Source organism: Bombyx mori, chromosome 1 (assembly GCF_030269925.1).
Source record: "Bombyx mori chromosome 1, ASM3026992v2".
Lineage (NCBI taxonomy): Eukaryota > Metazoa > Arthropoda > Insecta > Lepidoptera > Bombycidae > Bombyx > Bombyx mori.
This window is the reverse complement of record NC_085107.1, coordinates 12,525,180-12,550,823: the sequence shown is the minus strand read 5'-3', so window position 1 is coordinate 12,550,823 and position 25,644 is coordinate 12,525,180. Positions and strand designations below refer to the sequence as shown.

Sequence of the window (25,644 nt, the reverse complement as noted above, 5' to 3'; positions counted from 1 at the left end):
AGAATAAACGATTGATGGTTACCGCATTGGTTCATGTTTATCTCCCTTTTTTATGTTTCCGCTGTGCAGTTACGAGCGCACCCTCTCCAGCGCATGTACAGGTCGAGAAGGGACCTGAGAATATGGATATAGCTTCAACAGACACTGAAGGCGACAAGGTAGAGGTAAGTTGACGATATAATAATATAATACATCCATCGATGCGAATGTTCTGAATTAGAAAATATTCCGACTACAAAATCAACAATTGCACACATCATCTTCATCTTGTGTCATTTAATTTTGTAAATGACCTTTACGTCACATTATTTATCCTCTCTTCCGCACAATAATTCTCTTTTATTATATAATTTCAGTTTTATGTTAATCTTTTTAATAAAAGAAAATATACTACTTATTTCTATACTGATACTATTCTATACTATTTCTACATTGTTTCGTTAAATTTCAAGAAATGTCATTGATAGAGTGTTTCAGTAAACAGTGGATCTTCGTTCTAATTAAGTTGGCCACCCCTGTTCTAGAATATTAGTTTAAAAGCTCGATGTCAGGTAAATCGATCGTGAATTTGAAATAATTAATTCTCCTTTTTTTAAATTTAAATTGCACGTAAGTCTTTTTCTAACAGTCGTTTTTATGATTATGATTACAACTTTTATTATTAAAGCAGGTTTCGATTTCCTAAGCAAATCTACACAGAACACTTAACGAAATCTTAGTCGTAGTTCGAAGGTGGGGCGGTGGCCTCGGTTACCACTCAACGCTAGGTTAGCCGTGGGTCTGCTAATCTACTGTAATAATAATAAGAATAATAATATAATAGACTTATTTTTTTAAATGTTTTTTTTTTAAATCTTTTTTTCAATGTTGTAAAACCAATAATATTTAAAATAAATATAGTATGTATGTATGAGAATAATAATAATACATAATATATAGGTAGTAATTACATTTTTATATTTCTACTTATAGTTTACATTTATTTACATAGGGTAATTGTACACAGGGATAGTGCCAATTCTCTTCTTTACTAGTCCTCCTCCTCCTTCAGTCGATCGCTCATTGCTCAGCATCGTGATGTGCTAAAAATAATGTAAAATACTTTGAACTACTAAAGCTAGTGACTTATTTTCTTACGCAGGTTTTATCGTGTGACCTGCAACCGCAGAACTCTACTGTCGATGTAGTTACGAGTCGTTCGAATCTAATCTGTTACACTGTAAGCAAACAATTTGTTTTTGTTTTTGTTTTTTCTTCTTCAATTTTTCGTCAAGACTGTGTATTTTTAAGATCTATAATATTATTTAAGGAAAGCGTACCTTTATAATGGTCACAAAGTAATTGCTTTAGCTCTGAACAAACTCTCAATAAATATGTGCTTGCAATGTATAGTGGACAAAAGTAAATGGCTAGTATCGGCTCGTGTAGCACGGGCTTAAGGCGACCTGTACAGTTTCTCGTCGGATCTTCTCAGTGGGTCGCGTTTTTGATCCCGTAGTAGATTCTGCGAAGCACTGCTCTTGATAGGGCCAGTGTCAGCAACACCTCCTTGCTTGAGCCCCGAGAGCTCACCTACACTCTAGGCTAACGCCGATGTAGCTTCTCAAGGCTATCAACATCGGTACAAAAAAAGCGACCTATAGTCATTTTGTGTTACGATATTTTCAAAGAATCGTAAAAACAACGAAGAAGCGTTCAAAACTAAACAAAGTTTTTGTTAATTTCTTATATTTTATTCTAACGTAGTAGTTCAGAAGGTGTATAATTGAGACCTTATATTTCTAAAGTCGATGTCGGCATTCACCTTGTAATGCCTTTGGGCTCCAGTAAACTATAGGGCTTGTACACATAACTGCGAATTCGCAACACACATAACCGCAACACGATTTCGCGCGGCAAGGATTTTCCTTTTCACAATTGACTTTCAATTCCACAATCCTTTAACAACGCAGGGATGCGCGATGCGAATCAGTTCGCAAGTTCTTGCGGTGCGTCGTGGGAGCTTGTAGATTTTTACGATGCGACGTCGCATCAAAGTTTTGTGTACAAGCCCTTACACCAGATGGGCCGATATCGTTCAGTCACACAGACAGTCACAGTGTCTGGAAGTCACTCGGATTCTGTTTAATTTTAATAGTTTATCATTAATAATGACTGCATGACGGCAACTTTTTTAAATTCTCGTATTTAAATTATTGTATTAAAAAGATTCTTGTTTCGATACTAATATACATTAATGAAATACAGGATGGATTTTCATGCGTTATATCGATGCACGATGGAATCGTAATGTACACGACATCATCGCTGACGGCTATACTCGGTTTCCCGAAGGACATGTGGATCGGGAGGTCATTTATCGATTTCGTTCATCCAAGGGTGAGTTTAAAATTTTATTAAATTTTTTCGAATAAATGCTACGTATCCTTTGTCGAAGAGTTTTAGACATATTTTTTTTAATTTTAATTTAATTCGCTTTTACACTGGCGACAAAAGGAATATAATAACGAAACGATATTTACAGGACCGTAGCACGTTCGCGTCACAGATAACCAGTGGTTTGGCCGTCCCGAAAACTGCAAACGGTACGCAAGAAAAAGGTAAAATCCTTATTAACGTTTATATCGGTGGTGCCGATGTTTGAGTTATGCGATTGCATGCTCCCTCCCGATCGCCGAGTTCGGATCGCTGTGCCAACGTAACATAGAGCTTCTCCATGTTCAATAACGAATGGATGTGTCTTTACATTCGAACACGATTCGATTCTTTATGGATCAACACTATGAATTATTTAAATTTCGAATTATTATGACACACTGTTTTTTTTTTTAACTGTATCTGTGTGTTACCGTGCTTAGTGTATGTAATCGTAAGTATTTTTGCGGTTTATTTAAAAATTAAACATGTTCTAACGATATCTATTTGTTGCCCTCAAAGTTTCTTATTTATTAATATATTTTAATATAGTTGGAAAAATACATTCTTACATTTCTCACTCTTGATTTCATTTCTACGGTTTCGATTGATCGACCTGTATTATGTACTTTTAGTATGGGGTGTTGTATTTTGCGGTAAGACCGTTTTTAGTTAAAAGTAAGAAAACTATGATCGATTAATTAATTGGCACCTGGATTAAAGTGGTGAAGGTGAAGAAACGAGCTAGTACTAAAAAAAAAAAAAGTACTTTTAGTAATTTTTATTTTATTAAATCATAGATATACTAAAAACTGCGGTGACCGACAGCATCGTTATAGTATATAAATATAAAGTTTTTTTGATAATTATCTTACTACATTACTTGTTGAGTTTGTTGCCATTGTCAATCAATTGAAAAAAAAATAGGATTGCGTTTTTAGAGGACGGAATTTTAGTTTTTTTGATGTGTAGAGGGTTTAGTATAAGCTTAAGTTCCAGTTTCTGGGGTCGCCACTCTTGCCATCCCGCCAAGACTTGGAAAAACGAGTGCAAAGGGTTTTTGCGCTGTATTTCGTAAACTAACAAACCCATAGAAAATTTAAAACAATTAGTTTCTGTAGGGTTGCTTGTTGATCTAGGGTTGCCACAAACTTCAACTTAAGCTTACACTAAACCTCCCTACACATAAAAAAATTAAATTGCGTCCTCTAAAAACGCACGCTAAAGCCCAAACAATTTAACATTTCAATGGACCAAGTATATTTTTTAATTATCTTTGTATTTGCCTGCGAAATTAACAAACAAAATTGATACGAGCTTGACTATTATGAGTTGGATCGAGACTCGCGCCTGAAAGTATTTTTCTTCTGAAGTTTAATTTAACTGTGAATTATTTTATGTTGTTTTTAAATTTTAGCTTAATAAGAATTAATCATTTCATTATTAGCTTTTTATGTTAGATTTAAATACATGTTACTTTTCAATCATTGTTATTAGATAGAAAGTATGATAGTTTTATTTGTATAGGACTATAAGGATTAGTTTAAGCGAATTATTACACGGGCTGGGGCTAAATATTAATTATAATCACAAACACAAAAAGGGTGAAGGACAAATGTTCACGATTGACTTCCACGGTGAAGGAATAACATCGTGTATAAAAATCAAACCCGCAAAATTATAATTTGCGTAATTACTGGTGGTAGGACCTGTTGTGAGTCCGCCCGGGTAGGTAGGTACCAACACCCTGCCTATTTCTGCCGTGAAGCTGTAATGCGTTTCGATAAATGTTTTAAAAAGTTTTCTTTAATATGAATTATTTCTTTCCGCGCAGCTCAATCGCCGGGTAATTCTGGATCGACTATGGTGTGTCGGATAAGACGTTACAGAGGTCTGAGCACGGGGTTCGGAGTTAAGGAAAGAGTGGTCACGTTCATGCCGTTCCTTTTGAAATTCACGTTCAAGAACATAAGCGATGAAGAGGGAAATGTCATCTACCTCGTCATACAGGCCACACCATTTTTTTCAGCGTTCAAAAGTTAGTGATAACCTTTTTTTTCTTTTTTCTTTTTGTTTGTATTATAAGAAAATTGAGTGCGTTCAAAAAGCGAGCAAATAGCGATTTGTACTAATAAAAATAAAAAAAAAACTTTAAGTAATGTCTGACTGTAACCTTGATAGTGTAACACGGATGGCAGCGGCTTGGCTCTGCCCCTGGCATTGCTGAAGTCCATGGGCGAAGGTAACTACTCACAGTCAGGTGGGCCGCATGCTCGTCTGCCTACAAGGGCAATAAAAGTAAAAACGATTTAAGGATTCACGGGAGCATCGGCAGCTGTGTTTTCTGAGTATTTTACCAGCGCACTGTGATCGTCAACCGGCGTTTACTGGTCGCAGGTTCAGTGATATAACAAATGAATTTAGATCTTCTAGCGTCAATAGTTAGGGTTGAAATTCGATCGGTGGGCATATAATAAATAAGTACTGCGCGCATTTAATTAATTCCCATACAAATATTTTCGTTATTATTAAACGAATATTATTTTTTTAATATTCATTTTTACAATAGTCAATTCACGACTTTGTTCCGCTTAAGTTAAAGTTGATTATCCAATACTAAAAAAATATCTGAAATCATTTCAAATCAAATCATTCAAATCAAATCATCAAATCATTCAAATTGAACCATATTCTTTCTAATGTCAAGGCATAAAAATAAAAGAAACGATCAAATTCAATTTTATATTTTCGCGTTAACGAATTTAAAGTTCGTTTTCGCTTGGCATGTAGAACCCGTACGGTCTAGTCGCGAAGCGGTCATTTATTCCGATCTGTAATAAATAGTGGGACGGCCATTATACATGGTTAGAACTACGATCTCATGCCTAAAGGCATGTGACGTCATTAACGCTCTGACGTCGGCGAGCTCCGGTAATCGCCTAACAGCAGGCTGGCCGTGAGCTCCTTCACCCTTAAGGGCAATAAAAAAAAAACTCAAGAGACAATTAGTATCTATTCAGGTAATGCTCGAATCAAGCCGATTTATTTGGACAGATGTCATTATCAGATTTTTGACCTTATAAGTATCAATCAGCCTGTGTCGTTTTTTTAAATTATTATCCGTTAATTCTTAGGGTTGCCAATCGAACAGAAAACGATCTCGCTCTGTTGATACCGTGTCCATTAGAGTTCTTGCCTCTTAATTGGACTTGTTTTATCGATACCGTGCTGTGTTGCGTAACATCACTATCGCATCGCGCAATACTTATTACGTCGTTCAGTGGACGACAATAGTCTAAGGACGCATTCAGTGTTCCATTTAAAATAGTTTCGTATTAGTGTTCATAATCATGTTAGTATTATTTTATTCTTCTAGCGTCGTTTGAAATATTACCGAAAGTTAATCCTTTCGTGATGCGTCACTCCGCGAATGGTAATCTCGAGTACTTAGACCCAGAATCTGTACCTTATCTCGGATATTTACCTCAAGATGTCCAAGACAAGGACGCATTGCAACTCTATCATCCGGAAGATTTGGAATACCTCCAGCAAGTATACGAGGTAATCGTTAAGGATGGTGGCATGCCGCGTTCCAAAACTTACAGGTAAATAAAAGAAACACAACACCGGTGTTATTAATAATTAAAGTATAAGTTCTAAATGTGATCAATGGTTAATGTAATTAGTCAGTGGTCGGTTAATTAGGTAGTATTATTTGATCAATGGGCATTGGCTTTCTTTTTTTATTTCTTTCATTTTAATAAAACCGTTTCGAAGAACGAATAGGCTTTTTTTATATTAAATTTTGTCATTTATTTTAGTTAAATATGACCTTTATTTGAAATGTCGTCGTGATTGGTTTTAAGAAACCCTATATATTATTTACTCTGTTGACGATTCAAATGACAGTCATATTATAAAACTATTGAAAACCTCCTAATAATTTTACTAATTTCAACCTACAACATGAAGGTAGTGATGATTCAAACACTGTTAACCCTTTGAGTGCGACTCGTCGTTATTTAGATTCTCTGTTAATCCGTTCAAAGTACGGAGCGTCGGAATAGCGACCATTTGCGCAGTATGATTATTGGTATTAGGTATTACGTTTTTAATAAACTAATAACATTTATAAATATCCATTTAAATTTATTTTAACAATAAATAAATAAAACATTGTGTCGAATACGTAAACAAATTCACTTCGGAAATATAATTTCAGAATGATGACACAAAACGGTGATTACATAAAAATCGAAACCGAATGGTCTTCGTTTATTAATCCTTGGTCGAAGAAGCTGGAATTCGTCATCGGGAAACATTACATCATTGAAGTGAGTGTCCACCATCGATCACTAGCTACCTCATTATCATCATCATAATGATCAGGCCACAAGAGTCCATTGCCGGATATTGGTCTCTCCCTTGAGCTCACTCTTCGGCTCTCCTCATCCATTTCTTGCCGGCCACTCTTCCAAGGACCAAGTCATTGCTCCACCTGGCGAAGGTCGTACCACATTACGTTTGCCGATACATTTCTATTGAGCTACGTTGATGAATACTTCTCAATCAAATAATCTTAGTCCAGATTCTATTCTTCAGAAAAGCCCCGAGCACGGGTCATTCGATAGTTTCCCAAGCGACTTTGAGCTCACGGACAAGCCGTACTGTGAGTGTTCACGTCTCTGCTTCGTAAGTCATAACCGGTAGGAAATATTGGTTGCAAACTTTCGTTTTCAGACAGTGTGGAATGGGCGACAAAAATACAACTTACATTGCCAAACGCTCCCCAGCTCAGCTGGAACTTCTTCTTAGGTCCCCTCTCCAAGTTGTTTTTACCCAACTGTAACGTCTGCTTGTAGGATATACATTCTTCAAGAGGATAGCCCTTTACGACGACTGGACCCGAACTAATGAGCATTGAACATAATTTGAGTTTTATTTATGTTCATCGGGAGTCCAATTCGGTGTGAACAGTCTGCTAAGCCGTTTATCATCTGCTGCAGATCGATTGCCACGATTCCACCATAAGGACAATGTCATCTGCAAACGGCAAATGTGAGACTCAATAAAGAATGGGCATAAATATTAAGGGCCAATCCCATTCTTTATTGAGTTCAGCGTCTAGAACATATATCCTCCGCCCAATATGCTAGTGAATAAGTTCGGGTAAATTTAATGTCCCTCCCTCATTCTCCTACACCATTAGATAGGATTAGACATTTAATTTTGTACTCGAACATTCATTTTGGCGGAGCTATAGAGGCATCTCAAGACTTGGACCTAGCGAAGGTTTATTTGGCAGTACGGTCCAGGGTTCGGTATAGTCGAAAGTCTTCTATTAGTCCACGAATGGCACAGCACAGGGGCCGATAATACTCTGTGGACTTTAGTATAATCTGTGGTATTGTGTGTATGTGGTCTAGGATATCATAACCACTCCGAAACCCGGTCGGTTAAAGAGGGTTGCAAATTCGTCTAACCTTTTTGTTACACAATTGTGATGTGATGACTTGTTGGAACAACTTATATATGTGGCTCAAAATGGAGATCGGTTTATAGTTATTCAGGAGTGCTTTTTGTTTTTTAAAAAGTAGACAATTATTCTATTTTTCTACGCCTTGGTCGGTCGATACCAACATTATATCAGATTTTACTACATTACTAATAGTTTGTAGGTACAAGACATTAATACAAAAGAAAGGATATAAAAACCAAACATTTATTTCTATTGACGTCTTAAAAATTTACTTTTGTTTCTGTTTGTATCTATATCTTTCGGGTCAGTCAAGTAAAATGTTAATAAATAAAAAAAAAAAAATGTGATTAAAAATACAATTCTAGGGCCCCGAGAATCCAGATGTATTCCAGTCCCAAGATCCGGAGAAACATACAAAATTATGCGACGAACAAATAAAAAAGTCCATGGTATTTCGCGAGAATATCGTTAAACTTATGAATGAGGTTTGTGCTGCATGCATATAATATTTACCACTCGTTTTTTAATGGATTTAAACTTTTCTTGTGTTATACAGTATTAGTTAGTACTTATTGATACGACCGTGCAACGACCCCTTAAGATTTTCAGTTAATCGATAATCTAATGTTAAATGTGGACTCTAAAAAACGTCTATGTTTTGTTCAAACGATCGTGGCGTGAATGATACGTGTCTCTTTTTAATAAGGTATGTAACGTATGTATACAACTTCAGGCTCTAACGAAACCAGCGGAAGTTGCCAAACAGCAAATGAGCAAGCGTTGCCAGGACTTAGCGTCGTTCATGGAGAGCCTCATGGAGGAACCACCGAAAAATGACGAGGAATTACGCCTAGAAATACAGGATCCGGACCACAGTTATTATGTAAGTACATATAATGTTCTCAACAGGTCCAAAATTCTGGGCCAACATAGCACAGAATTCAAAATGAGCTGAAAGCTTTAAGCTCGCTTGACTCTGTGAATAAGGCCCTTTTTTTCAGTAAAAGATTTGGCGTATTCTAAATTGAATATATTTTGTGCACAATTACCCACACAAGTTAAAGACACTCGAAAACCATGCATTTTGAACATAGTATTTGCACAGTTTTCATGCTTATAAAATCCAGGGATTTGGTTTTTTTTTAACTTATTCAATAACTGTGACGAAACGGGAATCGCGCGAACTAGTAGTAGTTGTCATATACAGGGTGTCCCACAATGAGCACATCAAACCGAAACGCGGATATAGTATCAACGATATCCCATGCATCAGCCCTCTGAGTTTCTCGCAGGATCTTCTGAGTGGGTCGCGATTCCGATCCGGTAGCAGATTCATTCCCAAATACTTTTTTCATTGCTTAGATGGGTCGACGAGCTCACAGCCCACCTGGTGTTAAGTGGTTACTGGAGCCCTTATACATCTACAACGTAAATGCGCCACCCACCTTGAGATATGAGTTCTAAGATCTCAGTATAGTTACAACGGCTGCCCCGCCCTTCAAACCGAAACGCATTACTGCTTCACGGCAGAAATAGGCGGGGCGGTGGTACCTACCCGCGCGAACTCACAAGAGGTCCTACTACCAGTAAGACGCTACTCTTGAGTTGCTAGGTCTCCTTTAGATGCGCTCGGGCACTCGTTAGCACTCCTCCTAGCTAAGCCTTGGCTCGCCCTCCTGTCTACCTGTCTTGGTGAAACTGGAAAAGCCTCCAGGCCACCAGTAATCCATCCATCATAAAAAAACAACAGTATAGGTAGATCACGTTAAAATGTACAAAAAATCAAAGTTCTAAATAGTAGTTTCATCATAAAAAGTAATTTATTAATTGTTTCAATACTCGATGACAGCACTAAATTTATACAGCAAAAGTACCGTCAGGCCTTTTATTCAATTGAATGCGTGAGAACGAGATAGACAATAACTTTGTTCAACTCATTTCAAACAATGAAGACGACAATAACTGCAACCACAGGGCGAAGTACATAAGGCTAAAAAACTTCTATAAATTTCAAACTTATTGGGGGCGAATGTTACTCATTTTCAACTTTGACAACACATTTGTTGTTTGTACGTTATAAATAGGATATTAGGCCCTTAGGAATAACTCGTACCCATTAAAGCAGTGTTTCCCAACCTTTTTTGTGCCATGCATCACTGTAACATTTCTAAAACTTCTATGCCGCCCATACATAATTTTTAACATTAAAAAAGTGATTTGTTCGGTTAAGAAATATAAACTATAGATTTTAGGAATAAATCAATATGAAATCGTTATCAAAACACAATAACTAATATTTCGAAACATATAATAAAAAAACTTAAATTAAAATTCAAAATAATTTTAATACAGATTTTCTATATTAATGTAGTGCGATTGTCTTCCTTAATTATGAAATTGTCCCCTTCTGGGGCGTGGGTCCCACGTTGAGAAACACCGCGTTAAGGCATTTATTTTGTTTTATTAGTTGTATCATAACGCGTTCTCGTTGTAAAACAAAATCAAGATTAACTAGAATCTGTAATTACCGTTAAACAAACCATACGTTATTGACTATTGGAACTACTAAGGACAAGAGCAATACTATAAACACAGCTAGTGCTCTAGTTCAAACCTAATTTAACGGAATTCAATTTTATAAATATGTATATTTGCTAATACTTTATGTATGTGTATGTACACGATTTGTCAGGAGCGTGATTCGGTAATGCTCGGCGGGATATCTCCCCATCACGACTACAATGACAGCAAATCAAGCACAGAAACACCGCTGAGTTATAATCAACTAAACTATAACGAGACATTACAAAGGTAATAATGTCTTCTATGGATGTATATATGTATGTATCAATGTTATTCGTATGGTGAACACTAAATTAACGCAACACAATCATGAATTCGTTCTCAACGTTAATTTTCCTATACTCCATTGAATTGAAACTATTGGAATTGTTTTTACAAAATCATGTCATTTTAGTTATATACGATGCGATGAATTGATTTTTAAGTAATTATGTTCGATGTGCAGCTAAAACTATGTATTTCTAAACTGGGATGCGCATCACTGTGTGACATCGAAGAGGCAAGAAGGATATTTAATATGATTTACTTTTCTAGATATTTCGACAGTCATGAACCCTTTTCGAGCGAGAACTTCAATCCCTTGATTGTGGCAAAGGAGCCAAATAATTTAAAATCGATACTAAGGTAAAATTTTCTAGTTTTAATTAGGTATCGTCCGAAATAAAAGCTCGTGTAACTTGAAAATATGATAATGCACTATTTTCTTAAGCCGCCATTTTGATTTACATTATTGTAGAAATTTTACTACTACCTTATCTCTATATATAAAAATGAATTGCTGTTCGTTAGTCTTGCTAAAACTCGAGAACGGCTGGACCGATTTGGCTAATTTTGGTCTTGAATTATTCGTGGAAGTCCAGGGAAGATTTAAAAGGTGAAGGTAAAAATATAAAAAAATTCGGAATTATATAAAAACAAACAATTTTGTTTTTCCTTTGATGTGTCCCCTTGATGTGTCTTTTATTTATCGATTGAGGCACTACTAAGTCTGCCGGGTCAGCTAGTATATTATAAAAAAAAAGCTTAATTTTCTTTTATTTAAGTTTATATTATTTAATGCTTACGATTAATGAATATGACTCAACGGATAGTCGTGCAATGAATTTTGCATTTGAGTTGTAGGTTTCTAAGCTCGCGTCTCTTTTGCTAGACTTCGCTATTTTCGAGTTTAAATTTTCAATATCGCTTATTGCTTACAATCTTTTTTATGACGTTTGACAATTGGCTCGCGTGCTAACACCAAAAAGCAATTTTATCTAATATTTTTTTATTGACTTTTACAAATGCTACAACGGTTGTAAACGATCGAAATTATTATAATATGTATATCGACGCTTGAAAGGCAAACGTGACTAAGCGACAATAATTGCTTTGTACATAAATGATAGGCAATAACCATATTCGATGCGCAAAAAATATATATTTCTAGGTCTATTAAAATCATTTCAATCCTACAGCTAGATTCGTTAAAATAGTTTTTTTTTCCAGGTATTTCAACTTTAAATTAGTCTACTGTACAGTTCACGCATTGTCGCTTAGTCACGTTTGCCTTTCAAACGTCGATATGCATAATTATTATTTTTCGGGCAGGTCTCCTGAAAGAGATGTCTTGAAAGAAATATTTAGTGTATTTGTCATTATTTTTTGTATTAAATCCTATTATGTGTTTTGTGAATGTGAATAATTATTAATTAGTAATAATGTTTTTTTTCAGTACTTGTTTATCACCAATGGCTCAGAACTCTGGCGATTCGACCGAGTTGAATAGTTCGTCCGATTCTAGTAGTATGGCCCTGGGAGGAGTAAGTCCTGTGGGTATATTAGGCGACTACCACCACGTTCGGCTCACCGAGTTCCTACTAACCAAGTGAGTTTACCAACATTCAGTTTTGAAACACAGCGAAACTCTAACACAACAACGTTTAATCTATACCAATATATAAAACTACAGTGGTTTTTACGGATGTTCCCTTATAACTACTGAACCGTGCATCCGATTGACTTGAAACTTGGTATCCATGTAGAAAATACATGTACTTAATGGATAGGCTAATATTTATATGAGTGTTGGACTCCTTACACCAGTTGCGGGGGCGTTAATGATCTTTGTGCGGGTGAGAAATAATAATGTTAATTTTAATTGCCCAGCGAAGCGGACGGATACAGCTAGTACCGTATAAGGTTCAATATATTAATTCAAATTTCGAGTGAAACGACTTCCATATAGAGACTAGGAAGTTGAATAAAAATGTCTATGCCTAAATCCGTAAAAATTTAAAAATGTTTTTGATGTTTAAGGCTATAAGTTATTTTTTTATAAAAAGTGAATGATCATGTTTAATACGCATTTTTGCTGGGTCTCTTCATAGTTTCCATCGCTGTATTCTACGTTTTTTTAATCATATGTGTGTTATTCCTTTATATTTATTTTCATATGTACATTATGAAGAAGTATGAGGAATAACAAAAAAAAAAAACTAAATTCTCAGATAATCTATCCACTGATTAAAAGTTGATTTTCAGACACAATGATGAAATGGAAAAGGAACTGATAAATATGCATAGAGAGAGCCGGTCCAATAGTAAAGGAGAAAGAGATAAGACATCTAACGAAACGAGACAGAAGAAAAAGGAACATCTAGCGAGGTGTAAAGCTTCGTTTCATCCAACCGCGACCAGCACCACACCTGTGGACAAAGAAGTGTATAAAAAAGTAATAACCTTGAATATTTACCCCACCTTTTTGGGTAAATGACTGATTCCCACTGCTTATGCAAACAACATTAAGGCCGTATGGCTTCGCGCCCTTTGTCTCGCGTTTAAAAAATGTAGTTCCTTATACGGCCGTCTTTAACAGCCGTCTGGTGTAGTGGTAATTGACATGGTCACTACACAAGGGGGTCGCGGGTTCGAATCCCGCCAATGGAAGATATTTGTATGATAAATATAAAATGTCTTTTCCAGGGTTATGGATGTATATTAAATATATGTATGTGTATCATAACAATCTTACATTTATTTCCGTTATCTGGTACCTGTAACACAAGTTCTTTACGAACTTAGCACGGGACTAGTTAATGTGGCGTGATTGTTAGCAAATTTTTATTATTATTTATTATACGGACCACGTCAAGCGCACGCGGCGGTGTGGGTAATACTCAAATTATAATTTTAATGTAATCTGTTATAGTATTATTTATTGAAAAGTAATCTGTATTTTTCAATAAATAATACCATAACACATGTCAAACAAAAGGGTTGTTATTACCAAGTATAATCGAACATTATCTAAAAAAATGCTTAGATTGCCTATAAAAATATTTTAAAAAAAAGTTTTTATAATTTTACTGGTATTCTCAGTTAAATACAATTTATAATGTATTTATAGTTTAAATTATTTATTCTTGTGATTAATTACTAATAGCTACCGTTACCGGATGTCCGTTACCGCTAGTCCATCCATTTTCAAATCAATAAGCTTTGTTTGGGATTTTATAATTTGTTAAAAAACAGGAATGACCGTGTTGGACGTCGTTGCCAGTTATTTAACTTGCCGTTTATTATTGTACCCACATGTGACGTCACACAAGTTATTGCCTATGTACTAGTTTTGAAAAAAAATCTAGATCAAGATTAAGTTAACGTGCTTCATTTTACCAGTAGACTATTTACAAAAACGAGCTCTCGGTCGACTGATTATGAAAGTTTTAAAAAAATCATTACATAGTAGGTCAAGATTTACATATTATTCTTCATTTGTTTTGCTATTGACATTTTGTGTAAAGTAAAAGTAAAATGACAATAATAAATTAGTTTATTCAAAACAGTAAGACTCGTTCGTCAATGGCTGCAACTAACTGTTGAATACAAACAATATTCAGACTTTCAAACAAAATTAATTATTACTGGTGGTAGGACGTCTTGTGAGTCCATACTTGTAGGTACCACCACCGTACCTATTTCTGCCGTGAAGCAGTAAGCGTCGTCGCGTCCGGAAACCACTCCCCGTTGCTTATGAAATAAAACTAGGTGTTCCGCATTCATTCGCCGTCTTTCTTACGTCCTAACACGACATCTTCTATCTCTCTCACTCAGTCATGCTCCATATCTGTCATTCATCCATATCGCTCCGTTCCGTTCCTACATAATGTATATGTATACTAGCTGACCCGGCAAACGTTGTTTTACCATATATAAGATTTCTAGGGAATATCTAGTGTAAACAAAAAAAAACTAACTTATTGTAGTGTGTAAGGATCTGGTAAATGAGTGAAATAATTATTGCACTGGAAATTAATGATAATTTTACGATGGCAGTAAAATTAACATGAGAGTTGCACAGAAAAAATAAAATAATAGGTATAACAGTCACTGCTACGATTGATACACAAATAAAACCAAAAAAACATGGCTGAAAAATGTATAGTGAGTAAGACAGGAGACCGGCTTCGTCCTCATCCCTACTACGTGATGTTTGCTGGATGAGTGGTGACACCTGGCGGGGATAACTGATCGATTGATAGTTGATCAGTAGTCGACCGGCGAGGGCGGGAGATCAAATTGAATGTAAAAAAAAATCAATTAAAGGAACTTGAAATTATAAACTCTGAATCAGAATTTATCGTACTACAATTATAATATGTGATTGCCATCTTGCAACCTTATTTCGGATCTGAGCATAGAATAAAAAAAAATATATATGCAGAACTAGCTGACCCGGCAGACTTCGTAGTGCCTCAATCGATAAATAAAAGAGCTAAACTTTTGTACAAATAACGGAGCCTTACAAACAAACTTTCGCCCCAAACTCCTAGATGTTTGGTCACATCATTGACCCAAGTGGCACAAAGAGTGAAATTAATTAAGAGTGAAAATTGAGAGAAATATGTTTTTTTTAATTTTAAGCTATGACAAAATAAAAAAAGTTCTTGCCAAAAAAAATAAACTTTATAATTAACAAATAAAAAATAGGGGTTGATCGTAGAGGGGTGAAAAACTAGGGTTGTATGTATTTTTCTATGCTGTATCATAAAAAAATAAAACAAAAAATTTGGTCTAAAAAATTAAATTTAGAGGTGGACCATCCTTAACATTTAGGGTGATGAAAAATAGATGTTGTCCGATTCTCCACCCTGGCCGATGTGCACGCTAAGATTCACGAAAATCGGTCGAGCCGTTTCGGAGGAGTTCAATCACGCACACCGTGATACGAGAATTTTATATATTAGATATATATATATATATATTTTCTTTTTAAACAATCACGCCTCGTTAACTGGTCCCGTGATAAGTTCGTAAAGAACTTGTGTTACAGGTACCAGATAACGGAAATAAATGTAAGATTTTTATTATACACATACATATATTTAATATACATCCATAACCCTGGAAGACATTTATATTTATCGTACAAATATCTTCCCTTGGCGGGATTCGAACCCGCGACCCCCTTTTGTAGTGACCATGTCACTTACCACTACACCAGACGGCCGTTTAAATTAAAATATAACATTAATTAAAATTATCCCCGACAGCCTCACGGTGTCAAACGTGCTTCGAAACATATCGAAACGGAAACTGTATCGCACAAATACCATTGTCCATCGCCCAGAGCGTCTAGACCTAGGCAAACCACCAGTGCGGCGCCTGTACAAACTTCGTCCACTTTGACTACTTCTGTTGGTAAGATATTCCTAATAATAAGATAAAGATAATATTCCTATAAAATCATACATGTATAAGCGTTATGTCTGGTAGAATAATCCTTAATTATGCTGACAGCCGATATAAATAAATAAAAACTGGGAAGAAATCACGCACGGTGGTCCCAAATTAGGATTATCCGTGTTATGAGTACCAGAGACTGATAAACAAACTGATATATGTTTAAATGTATACATATATAGAAAATAAATACCCAGACAAAGAGCAAACAAACTTGTTCATCACATCATGTCAGCCTGATGTGGGAATCGAACCCAGGACCCTCAGAGCGACAGTCAGAGGCGCTAATTACTGCACAACTGAGTTAGCCGATCTCTTGTCTTGAAATTTATGCCGTGATCGCTACCTATAGTCTCCGTATGTCTAAAGTTTCTACCTATAACCGTAATTTAAATGATAGTAGACTAGTAAGACAAAAGTCACGTGTCTCATCGTCATCATTCTCATGCCCTTCTTCCAGTCACCTGGGCTGGGCGCAACACGTTTTCGCCTTCCATACTCCTTTATCATTATCATTTCTTTGCACACTCCTCTCTTACACATATCGTCTTTCACGCAATCCATTTCTTCTTAGGTCTACCTCTTCCTCTATATCCTTCCACATTCATAGTTAACAATCTCTTATCAACCTCGTTTTCATTTCATCTCATCACATGGCCATACTATCACAAACGCGCATTTCTCTGTCACAGGTGCCACTTTCAGACTTCGTCTAACATACTATACAACTTCCTCTGACAAAAGTCACGTGTCTATTATATACTAGATTTTAATTTAATCAGCCTCGACTACCTGGCCACCCAGCACCAATGCTGCTGGAAATATGAACACATTCATACTAGGAGTCGGAATGGCTCCACAGATGTCCCTTATAAGTCCGGTTCCGCCAATGGCAGGTAAATGCGTATGCAAATATGTAAATAATGTATAATGAAATTGTTTAATTAATAAATAATGTGAACTAACAAATATCCTTTACAATTCATGCCAGATAAAGGAAAATTAGGTATATATAAAAATACTATATGTTGTGTTTTAAAACTCATGCTATACCTTAGAAAATAGATAAAGCACAATCAAACAAATTAATAGCTCAATGTAGCTTCGCTCAACAATATTAAAAAATTCTTTCCATTTGTCATATTGTTGATAAATAAACAAGCATACACATGAAAGCGCTTTTGCAGCATAACCGCTAAAGTAGGGAAGCCCGTGAGAAGGTTCTGAATTGTGAAGACCAGATACTAGAAAAAAGATTGTATGATTAATACCCTGTCACTAGCTGGGGTGATATTTTTCGAAATTACAAAAAAAAACTATTCCCATAGAAATATACCTGGGCGCGTCAGACATTAATAATACATGCGCTGCATTGGCTTCTGATAAAGCAGGAACCCCGAAATTCTCGCTTGGGCTCCCCTACTACTGTAGATGTGATTGAAACTATTTCCGCGCAGTAGAAATAGTTTGGATTGTATTTGCATTAGTGAAATTGCACTTAGAGCCTTGAATAAAATGCACCGCGATATTTATAACGTTTTCGAAACACTATTCAATTATAGTGCTTTTTGCACTGCTCCTCATTTGTCTTAATTATAATTTTGATGTTTTCACTGCTGTCACTAAATGCACCTTAAATATTTTTTTTTTTTTTTTGTTCGATGCTCATTTAATAATTGCGTATTACAGGAATGCTTCCGTTGTATTACACTCCGATGGCCACAATGGCTCCCGTGCCTTCCACATCGGAGGCCGCGAACCATCAAAATCTTCATAATAATCCACAGCAGTATGCTCCACCTCCAAGTAAGTTGTACTGAAGGCTGAGGCCAATGAAGGGAGTTTCTTGTTCGAATGAAAACAACTGTCTTGTCCGAGTGTTGGTTTAATACTCCTTTATTATTACTAACTAGCTGACCCGGCAACTTCGTAGTACCTCAATCGATAAATAAAAGACCTAAACTTTTGTATAAAATAAACTTAAAACAAACAAAAGGAATTTTCATATATATCTATCTACCTTTTAAACCTTCTCTGGACTTCTACAAATAATTCAAGACCAAAATTAGCCAAATCTGTCCAGCCGTTCTCGAGTTTTAGCGAGACTAACGAACAGCATTTTATTTATATATATATATATATATGTAGATTATATGGCTTATATGTAATACACTGCAGTACTACTCGAAAAATAAAACGGACATTTAAATTTGTATTTTGTTTCTCGAAAGTACTATTAAGTAGGAGTGGGTGATATAAATCGTATATAGATTCAATATCTATATATCGCAGCAATATCGTTGAATCCGATATCGCCCCGCACGAAATCTATATATCTATATCAGCCGGTACACGATATTGCTCGATGTGATGCGCATCGCCATATCGTACCGATTCGTGAACCGAAATCTATATATCGATATCAGCCGATACACGATATTGCTCGATGTGATGCGCATCGGCATAACGTATCGATTCGTGAATATCAGCAATATTCGTTTGGTTCGTATCGAATCGGCCAGAGTGAGTGAGCGCACGATAGGGATATCATGTGATGAATGAAACAGAAACAGGCATTATCCATACAATTGTAAACCTTATATTTAAGTCCATATGTTTGTAGATTATTCTTAGCGTATCAGCAGGATACAATTTAGGAAAGAAGTTTCAACTTTCGACCCTAACTTGAATGCAGTATAGCCTATTTGCATCGTTGAATTTAATTTCACGCGCTTTGACCTTGAACTAGAATTTTTGGACAAGTGTTTATAAATACTTAAAAGTTTTTTGTGTTTGATTTTTAAAGTACACATTTTTTTATTTTTAGTTGAATCCAAATAATTGAGTTTATTTCTTGTGTTTGTATTAAACTTTTGAAATTTACACTCTTTTGGTATATTTTGTAATTTTAAATTAAGACACAAAATACTAAAAACTGAAAATAATGTAGCCAGTCCTAAGCCTGGTAAAAGCATGAAGGAAAGTTTTGTTGATATTTTTATTTTCATGTTCTTTTTATTACTTTAAAATCATATTATAAATTGATATCAGAAAACCAACCGTATAACGTTGACTTAAATCTATATCTACTACGATATTATATCAGCGTATCGTTTAAAATCTCAAATATCATGAATCGAGAAAATCTACTAGCATCCATCAATATATAGATTCGGAAAATATATAGATTCAATATCCGATATTGATACTCGATATATAGATACGATTCGATACGCGGCAAAACCGATATTACCCACTCCTACTATTAAGCTAGTATGTTATTTGATGTACATAATAATTGTCGCCAACCTTATTCTACCTATTCTAATAACTATTAACCCATAGACACGGTCCACTGAGTTTCTCGACGGATCTTCTCAGTGGGTCGCGTTTTCGATCTTGTGCTAGATTCTGCGAAGCACTGCTCTTGCTAGGGTTAATGTTAGCAACGTAACCAGGTTGAGTCCCGTGATCTCACCTACTAGCCAGAGCTTAACTGGAATAGTCCCTTAGGCTACCAACGAGTTATGAAGTCGTCGTGGCCTAAAGGATAAGACGTCCGGTGCAAGCGTGTTGATCGATGCACCCGTTTTCGAATTCCAGGCGGGTACCAATTTTTCTAATGAAATACGTGCTCAACAGATGTTCACCATTGACTTCCTCGGTGAATGAATAACATCGTGTAATAAAAATCAAACCCATAAAATTATAATTTGCGTAATTACTGGTGGCAGAACCTCTTGTGAGTCCGCACGGGTAGGTACCACCGCCCTGCCTAGCCGTGAAGCAGTAAAACGGTTCGGTTTTAAGGGTGGGGCAGCCGTTGTAACTATACTTGAAACCTTAGAACTTATATCTCGAGGTGGGTGGCGCATTTACGTTGTAGATGTCTATGGGCTCCAGTAACCACTTAACACAAGGTGGGCTGTGAGCTCGTCCACCCATCTAAGCAATAAAAAATAAATAAAAAACTTCACAACCAAGTCAACGACCTCTGTTTTTGATGGTGACGAAAAACAAACTACGTTATTAATTTTGTTTTTTCCAGTGCAATGTGTATTGTACGGTCAGCCTATATACGGTCAGCCGATGTACAGTTCGCCGTTCGTGTACTCACCAATGAACCCGCACACTAACTATCCTATGCAACAGACCACGCCGCAACCGAATGCTCAGTTCACACCCACAAACACAATGAATCCCTTGTGTTTGGCCAATAGCAACTATGAAGAGGTAAGTTGATGAAACAAATAATTAAAAATAAATAAAAAATTACCTTCAAATTTGATGGCACAACGCTCCTCTCGACTGAACTCATTTAGCTTGGCTAGAGATTGATGTAAAATTGAGAAATAAATTTTAATAATTCTAATGTTGTATTTTATATCCATTAAGATTAAATTCTTCATAATTCATTCGAATGCTTACAAAACACGACGAACTTTTTGCATATGTTCACTGTGTAAGTTACATTACGTAATAGTCCAGTCATTTTAGGGCAAATTAGCTGAATATCTCGAAAAATCGACATACCCAGTATATTACCACGTAAAAACTTGTATTTTGGCATTCCAAAACTATTCTCAAAATTCACATATATGTAATTGGATGGTCGCAAGTTTTAAAATCAGGGGTCAAAGGTCATAAAATCGATATTTATTTAACATTTTTTGCAAGTCTCGTTTTCTATGGGTTTTATGCTTTATTTATTGATAATATTGTAGAGAATAAATTTCTTTACAACTTTTCTCTTTAACATTTTTCTATACCTTGAACTGTTATCGAAATAGAGGGCGTAGAGCGCGCGGTCAGAGAATTATCTGAGGTCCACTGGTAATCAAAAAGTCACTGGTAGATCATAAACTCGTAATATTAAGGTTATAATTTATTGCTAAATATATAATTACTAGTGGTCCCGCAGTAGTTGAAATTCGACTTTAATTAATTGAAATTGTAAGTTTGTACACTATTATGATTCTATTTTCAAAGACTATTATACTTCTATAATCACAAATTTCGCCAAGAATACACTATAGAAAAATATTAATAAAGACAAACAATGTTTAATCTATTCACAATTTGACCACAAACGTTAAGAACAAAAGTTTGACAATAAATAAGTAGTATGCATGCGGGTGTGCGTCAAATACGTGGTAGTGTGTGTAATGTTTTTTTTAATGATTTAATGTATTTTTTAGGCATAACTTTAAAAAATATTAACATCCGGCACTCCTTCTATATATTCTCTATAAGTGGGAAATTTCATACTCCTCCGTCCGCGCAATTTTCGTAAAATGGGATACAAAGCTTTTCCTTCACGTATTAATATATAGATAAATCATATTTTTATTAACGTTTTTTACTAACTTTTAGATTAAATTAATTTTTATTTGTTACTTATCTGTTTTTAATTAAGTGTCAATTTATTTAATACACTTCACTGGCCATGTAATTAAGAAATTGTTGGGGAAAATACTTAAATTGCATCGAATCGAAAATCGACAAATATCGATTTGTGACCTTTGACCTTAAAGTTTACACTAAACTTTACCTTGACCTTTAAAACTTGCGACCATCCAATTATATGTGAATTTTGAGAATAGTTTTAGAATGCCAAAATACAAGTTTCTATGTGGTAATCAATATACTGGGTATGTCGATTTTCCGAGGTCAACCCCCTATAATGGCTGGACTATAATGACGACATACCGTTGCTATTTACAGCGATCTACAATCGTGAATTGTTTGATGCACTTGCCTATGAAATTGCCGTTTTATATCGAAAAAGTAATGATTTTTTTTTTAAATCTAGATCTATCGATATCGATGTTCTAGACCTTAAAGATTGACAAATTGTTTTTTCTAAGAAGCCTCTAAATTTCAGAAAAAGAATAGAAGTCCGTTGGAAATCCTAGCTCGCTTAGAGCGTACGATATATGACGGAGAGTTCAGTCGCAGCTTAAATAATTTGGCGACGTTTTGTCGTGTGCTGTCTGTCGATCATTCTTGTGTAGTAGCAGTAAGTATAGTAATCGATCAGTCAATCGATTACTAATCGACGAGATTTACCATATTATTTTGCAATTGCTGATCATACACGTAGGCAGTAAATTCTCCGGCTTGATCTGATCTGAACACCAGCGCTAATGAATTAATCATTCACTAATAACTTCGTTAGAGCCAACTGGGAGATGTTTGGATCGGTTATGTAGGACTTTTTTGACAGACGATTCCGATTATCGTTAAGGCTTAATTAATCGTCACAAATTACGATCCTAGAATCAGGCCAGTGCGGCACTAAGCGCGTATTTGCTGCTGAGATTTACCCAATTCGTTGGGTAATTGAACCAAAATGTTTTGTATAGTCAGTCACCTCTGACGTGACTCTAGGGAGTGTCGCTTCCGTAACACGTGGTTTTTAACATTTCATTATCGGCTTGCGTTTATGAGGATGATTTTGAAACAAAAAAATGCACCTTACGTTCGTAGCGAGAGGTGGTTGGTTCGGAAACATTGTTGTTTGATCGAGCTCTAACTGCAGCTCGATCCACATTTCCATAGTCGGGAACAATCATCGATTTGGATCCACGTCATTACGGATCCTCCCGATTCATTAACGGTGCTTTTAGGTACCACAAGTACCGGTCACCGTCCTCGTCGAACCAGTCGCTTGCGACGAAGGGCTCGACGAGCGAATTAACCCACAGACACAGCTCATTGATTTTCTTGTCGGATCTTCTCAGTGGGTCGCGTTTCCGATCCGGTGGTAGATTCTACGAAGCAAAGCTCTTTCTAGGGTCAGTGTTAGCATCACTCCGGTTTGAGCCCCGTGAGCTCACTTACTAGCTAAGGTTACGCTGAAATGGCCACTCAAGACTATCAGCTTAGGTAGAAAAAAAATTTAGAAATCATCGATTTGAGTGCATAATGAAACTATAAAAAAACAAACGAACACTCGTAATAAAGCTTTGGTAGGCTCAATTTTAAATAAATCCGAATTTTTGGTATTCTCAAACAAACGTACGTACTCGATTCCGAAGTTGAAAGTATTGAGAATCGGCAATTTCATCGGTAAGGATTCTTAACCCTTTGACAGCTATGTAGGTCGCCGGTGCCCTACGTAGCGCACTGCAGTAATTATGCCAATTTCTGTTATTAAGACGCCGTAATATCTAGTTGACTCCGGGAAAGACGAATCCGAAGATACTGAGAACTAATCTATTTCTAAGAGAACTAAAAAACTAAAACACACAAAACTAACAAAAAAAAGAAGGCAAAGCTAGGCAAACCAGACGTTTAGTAACAGAAATCGCCTGCCGTCAAAGGGTTAAATACAAACAATTACACAAAGTCACTTAACGTACTGTAACATGACATTGACATGGAAATCGGCCGTATGTGCAGGCATGTCAAGCTACCGTCCTACCAAGAACGTCGACTTCGAGGCGTGATAAGAAATACGTACATTCAAAAACTTCAAACATCGACCGCGGAAGCTCTAATAAAAATAGTTCCACTGACGCAATTAATCGGGTATGTTTGTTTTGTGACCGTATGTATGTATACGTTATACAAATAAACATCGTTCGTCTTGATGTCATCCTGATTGTTTGTTTTGAGTTATAACAATAGTTGAATATTATCTTAAATCAATTGTAGAGTGTAAAAAATAATATAAATAATTTGTACATATTTTTTGCTGAAGGTGGAGACTATTATGTTGCTGCTTTTATGTCATGTTCGTTTACCTTCCGAAATTCATTACACTGTGAGTCATTAGGAATCGAACATTATATTTCGTAATTAAAAAAAAAAAAAACGGATGATTCTGTGAATTCTGGTGTAACGATTCAAAGATCCACCATAGCGCAGGTACATTGTTACTCGATTGATAACTTTAAAAAAAAGGGTGCGTGTACTTATGTACGCGCATAAGAAGTTATACTTTATTTTTATTAAATTTATTTCTTTTTTTTTTTAATATTACATAATTAATAATAAATATTTAACGTTAATAATATTACGGTTTTACATAACAATAAAACCGATATTATGCGCCGAGAAGGAAAACATACAGCATTGTATTATGCAGAAGCCGTGTGTACTTAGCCTAAATTCCTTGTCTATGTCCAACCATAAACAGTCAATTTAGTTCCATCTTTAGCCGCCAGATGCTACCAGCAAGTATAAAGGTAGCGCAGCCATCTTTGATCTTCATAGTCTTCACCAGGAAGAACTTCCTGCAATGCTGTATGTTTTCCTTCTCGGCACATAATATCGGTTTTATTGTTTTGTAAAACCGTAATATTGATCAGCCTTTGGAAAACATACAGCATTGTATTATGAAGACGTGTTTGTTATCTGTTGGTGAAATTATTAAGCACAACGCTATGGTGAAATAGGTAAAGTAATAATAAAATTATGAAGCGCAATGATAATGTTCATAATTTATATAATTATTAAATCGTAAGAACACATCTGTTAAGTTTCATGTTAATTCCATGATTAAAAAATATTTATAAGTTGTTTGTATTTACATCATGTAGGAGTAAATGTTTTGAAAAAAGAATCGGGAGGATCTTTAGGAAGCTCTATTATTCGGCAATCATTATTGTAAACGTTTGGATGATTTGCAATTGCCTCTAGAAAGTATTTCGTCCATTGGTTCATTATCAATCCAGCTCAAAGAGGCTACTGTTGATCTAAAACTTCCTAGATATGCGTTGATGCCACTACCTCGTAAGGTTGAGTGAAGACCAGTTTCAAATTACAGTACGGGATGCCGCTTTTGTGACAACACACACAGAAAAAAGTCCTTACGAATCTTACTGGGCACATGTCTTTAGAAGCACTTATGCAGATTGTTGACGAAAATGGATATTAATTTTAGACCCAAATACTGGTATCAGAAAAATGTTTTTCTCCGTTATCAAAGAAACTGTCTTCAGAAATGTTGAGCAAAGTAAGGTTATTAACTCTGCGTCCAGTAGCCAGCAACATGGTTGTTGGTGTCCTTTGAGCTACATTGAGAAGTGAGCTGGTGGATGGGGTTGAAGAAAACCCATTTAGAACTATTCTCGGATCTCATGTGAATGGGGCTATAGTTGACTCCCCCCCCCACTTTCTGAGCTTTCAGGGTTAATGTTTACCCTGTGGAGGAGGTCACGTGTCGTCGTGCCCACCGGGTTCTTTAGCAGGTTCTGGATTTCTAGCGTTCGGCATCTGAGGGCTTGGAAACCCAAATTCTTTCGCTCAGTCTGGGTCCACTACCAGGTAGGTTCCCTAGACACTGTTGACGTGAGTCAGTACTCTGGGGGAGGCGGTTGGGAGGAGGAATTCCCCATGCTAGTTGCACCCTCTACGGTCTGCTGAAGGTATCCATATAGTTTGTAGATCGATCTCTGCAGTTTATTGATATGCAATGTATTACAGCAGTATCGTGG

The 25,644-nt window shown here is 35.9% G+C and overlaps 1 protein-coding gene across 9 annotated transcripts in view; it reads left to right on the top strand.

Annotated features, from left to right (window-relative positions):
• Positions 1-25,644, top strand: part of Per (period) — a 59,051-nt gene that overhangs the window by 17,247 nt on the left and 16,160 nt on the right. For 3 of the 9 annotated variants that reach the window (XM_062673138.1, XM_012693441.4, XM_062673117.1), the window contains 18 exons: positions 70-164; positions 1,142-1,219; positions 2,248-2,379; positions 2,525-2,600; positions 4,250-4,453; positions 5,792-6,020; positions 6,638-6,749; positions 8,260-8,379; positions 8,628-8,777; positions 10,587-10,705; positions 11,012-11,101; positions 12,192-12,344; positions 13,001-13,190; positions 16,012-16,159; positions 16,984-17,097; positions 17,891-18,007; positions 20,250-20,434; positions 23,606-23,734. In XM_062673138.1, the coding sequence (XP_062529122.1) occupies positions 70-164; positions 1,142-1,219; positions 2,248-2,379; positions 2,525-2,600; positions 4,250-4,453; positions 5,792-6,020; positions 6,638-6,749; positions 8,260-8,379; positions 8,628-8,777; positions 10,587-10,705; positions 11,012-11,101; positions 12,192-12,344; positions 13,001-13,190; positions 16,012-16,159; positions 16,984-17,097; positions 17,891-18,007; positions 20,250-20,434; positions 23,606-23,734 (2,441 nt within the window). 9 annotated transcript variants of the gene reach the window in all.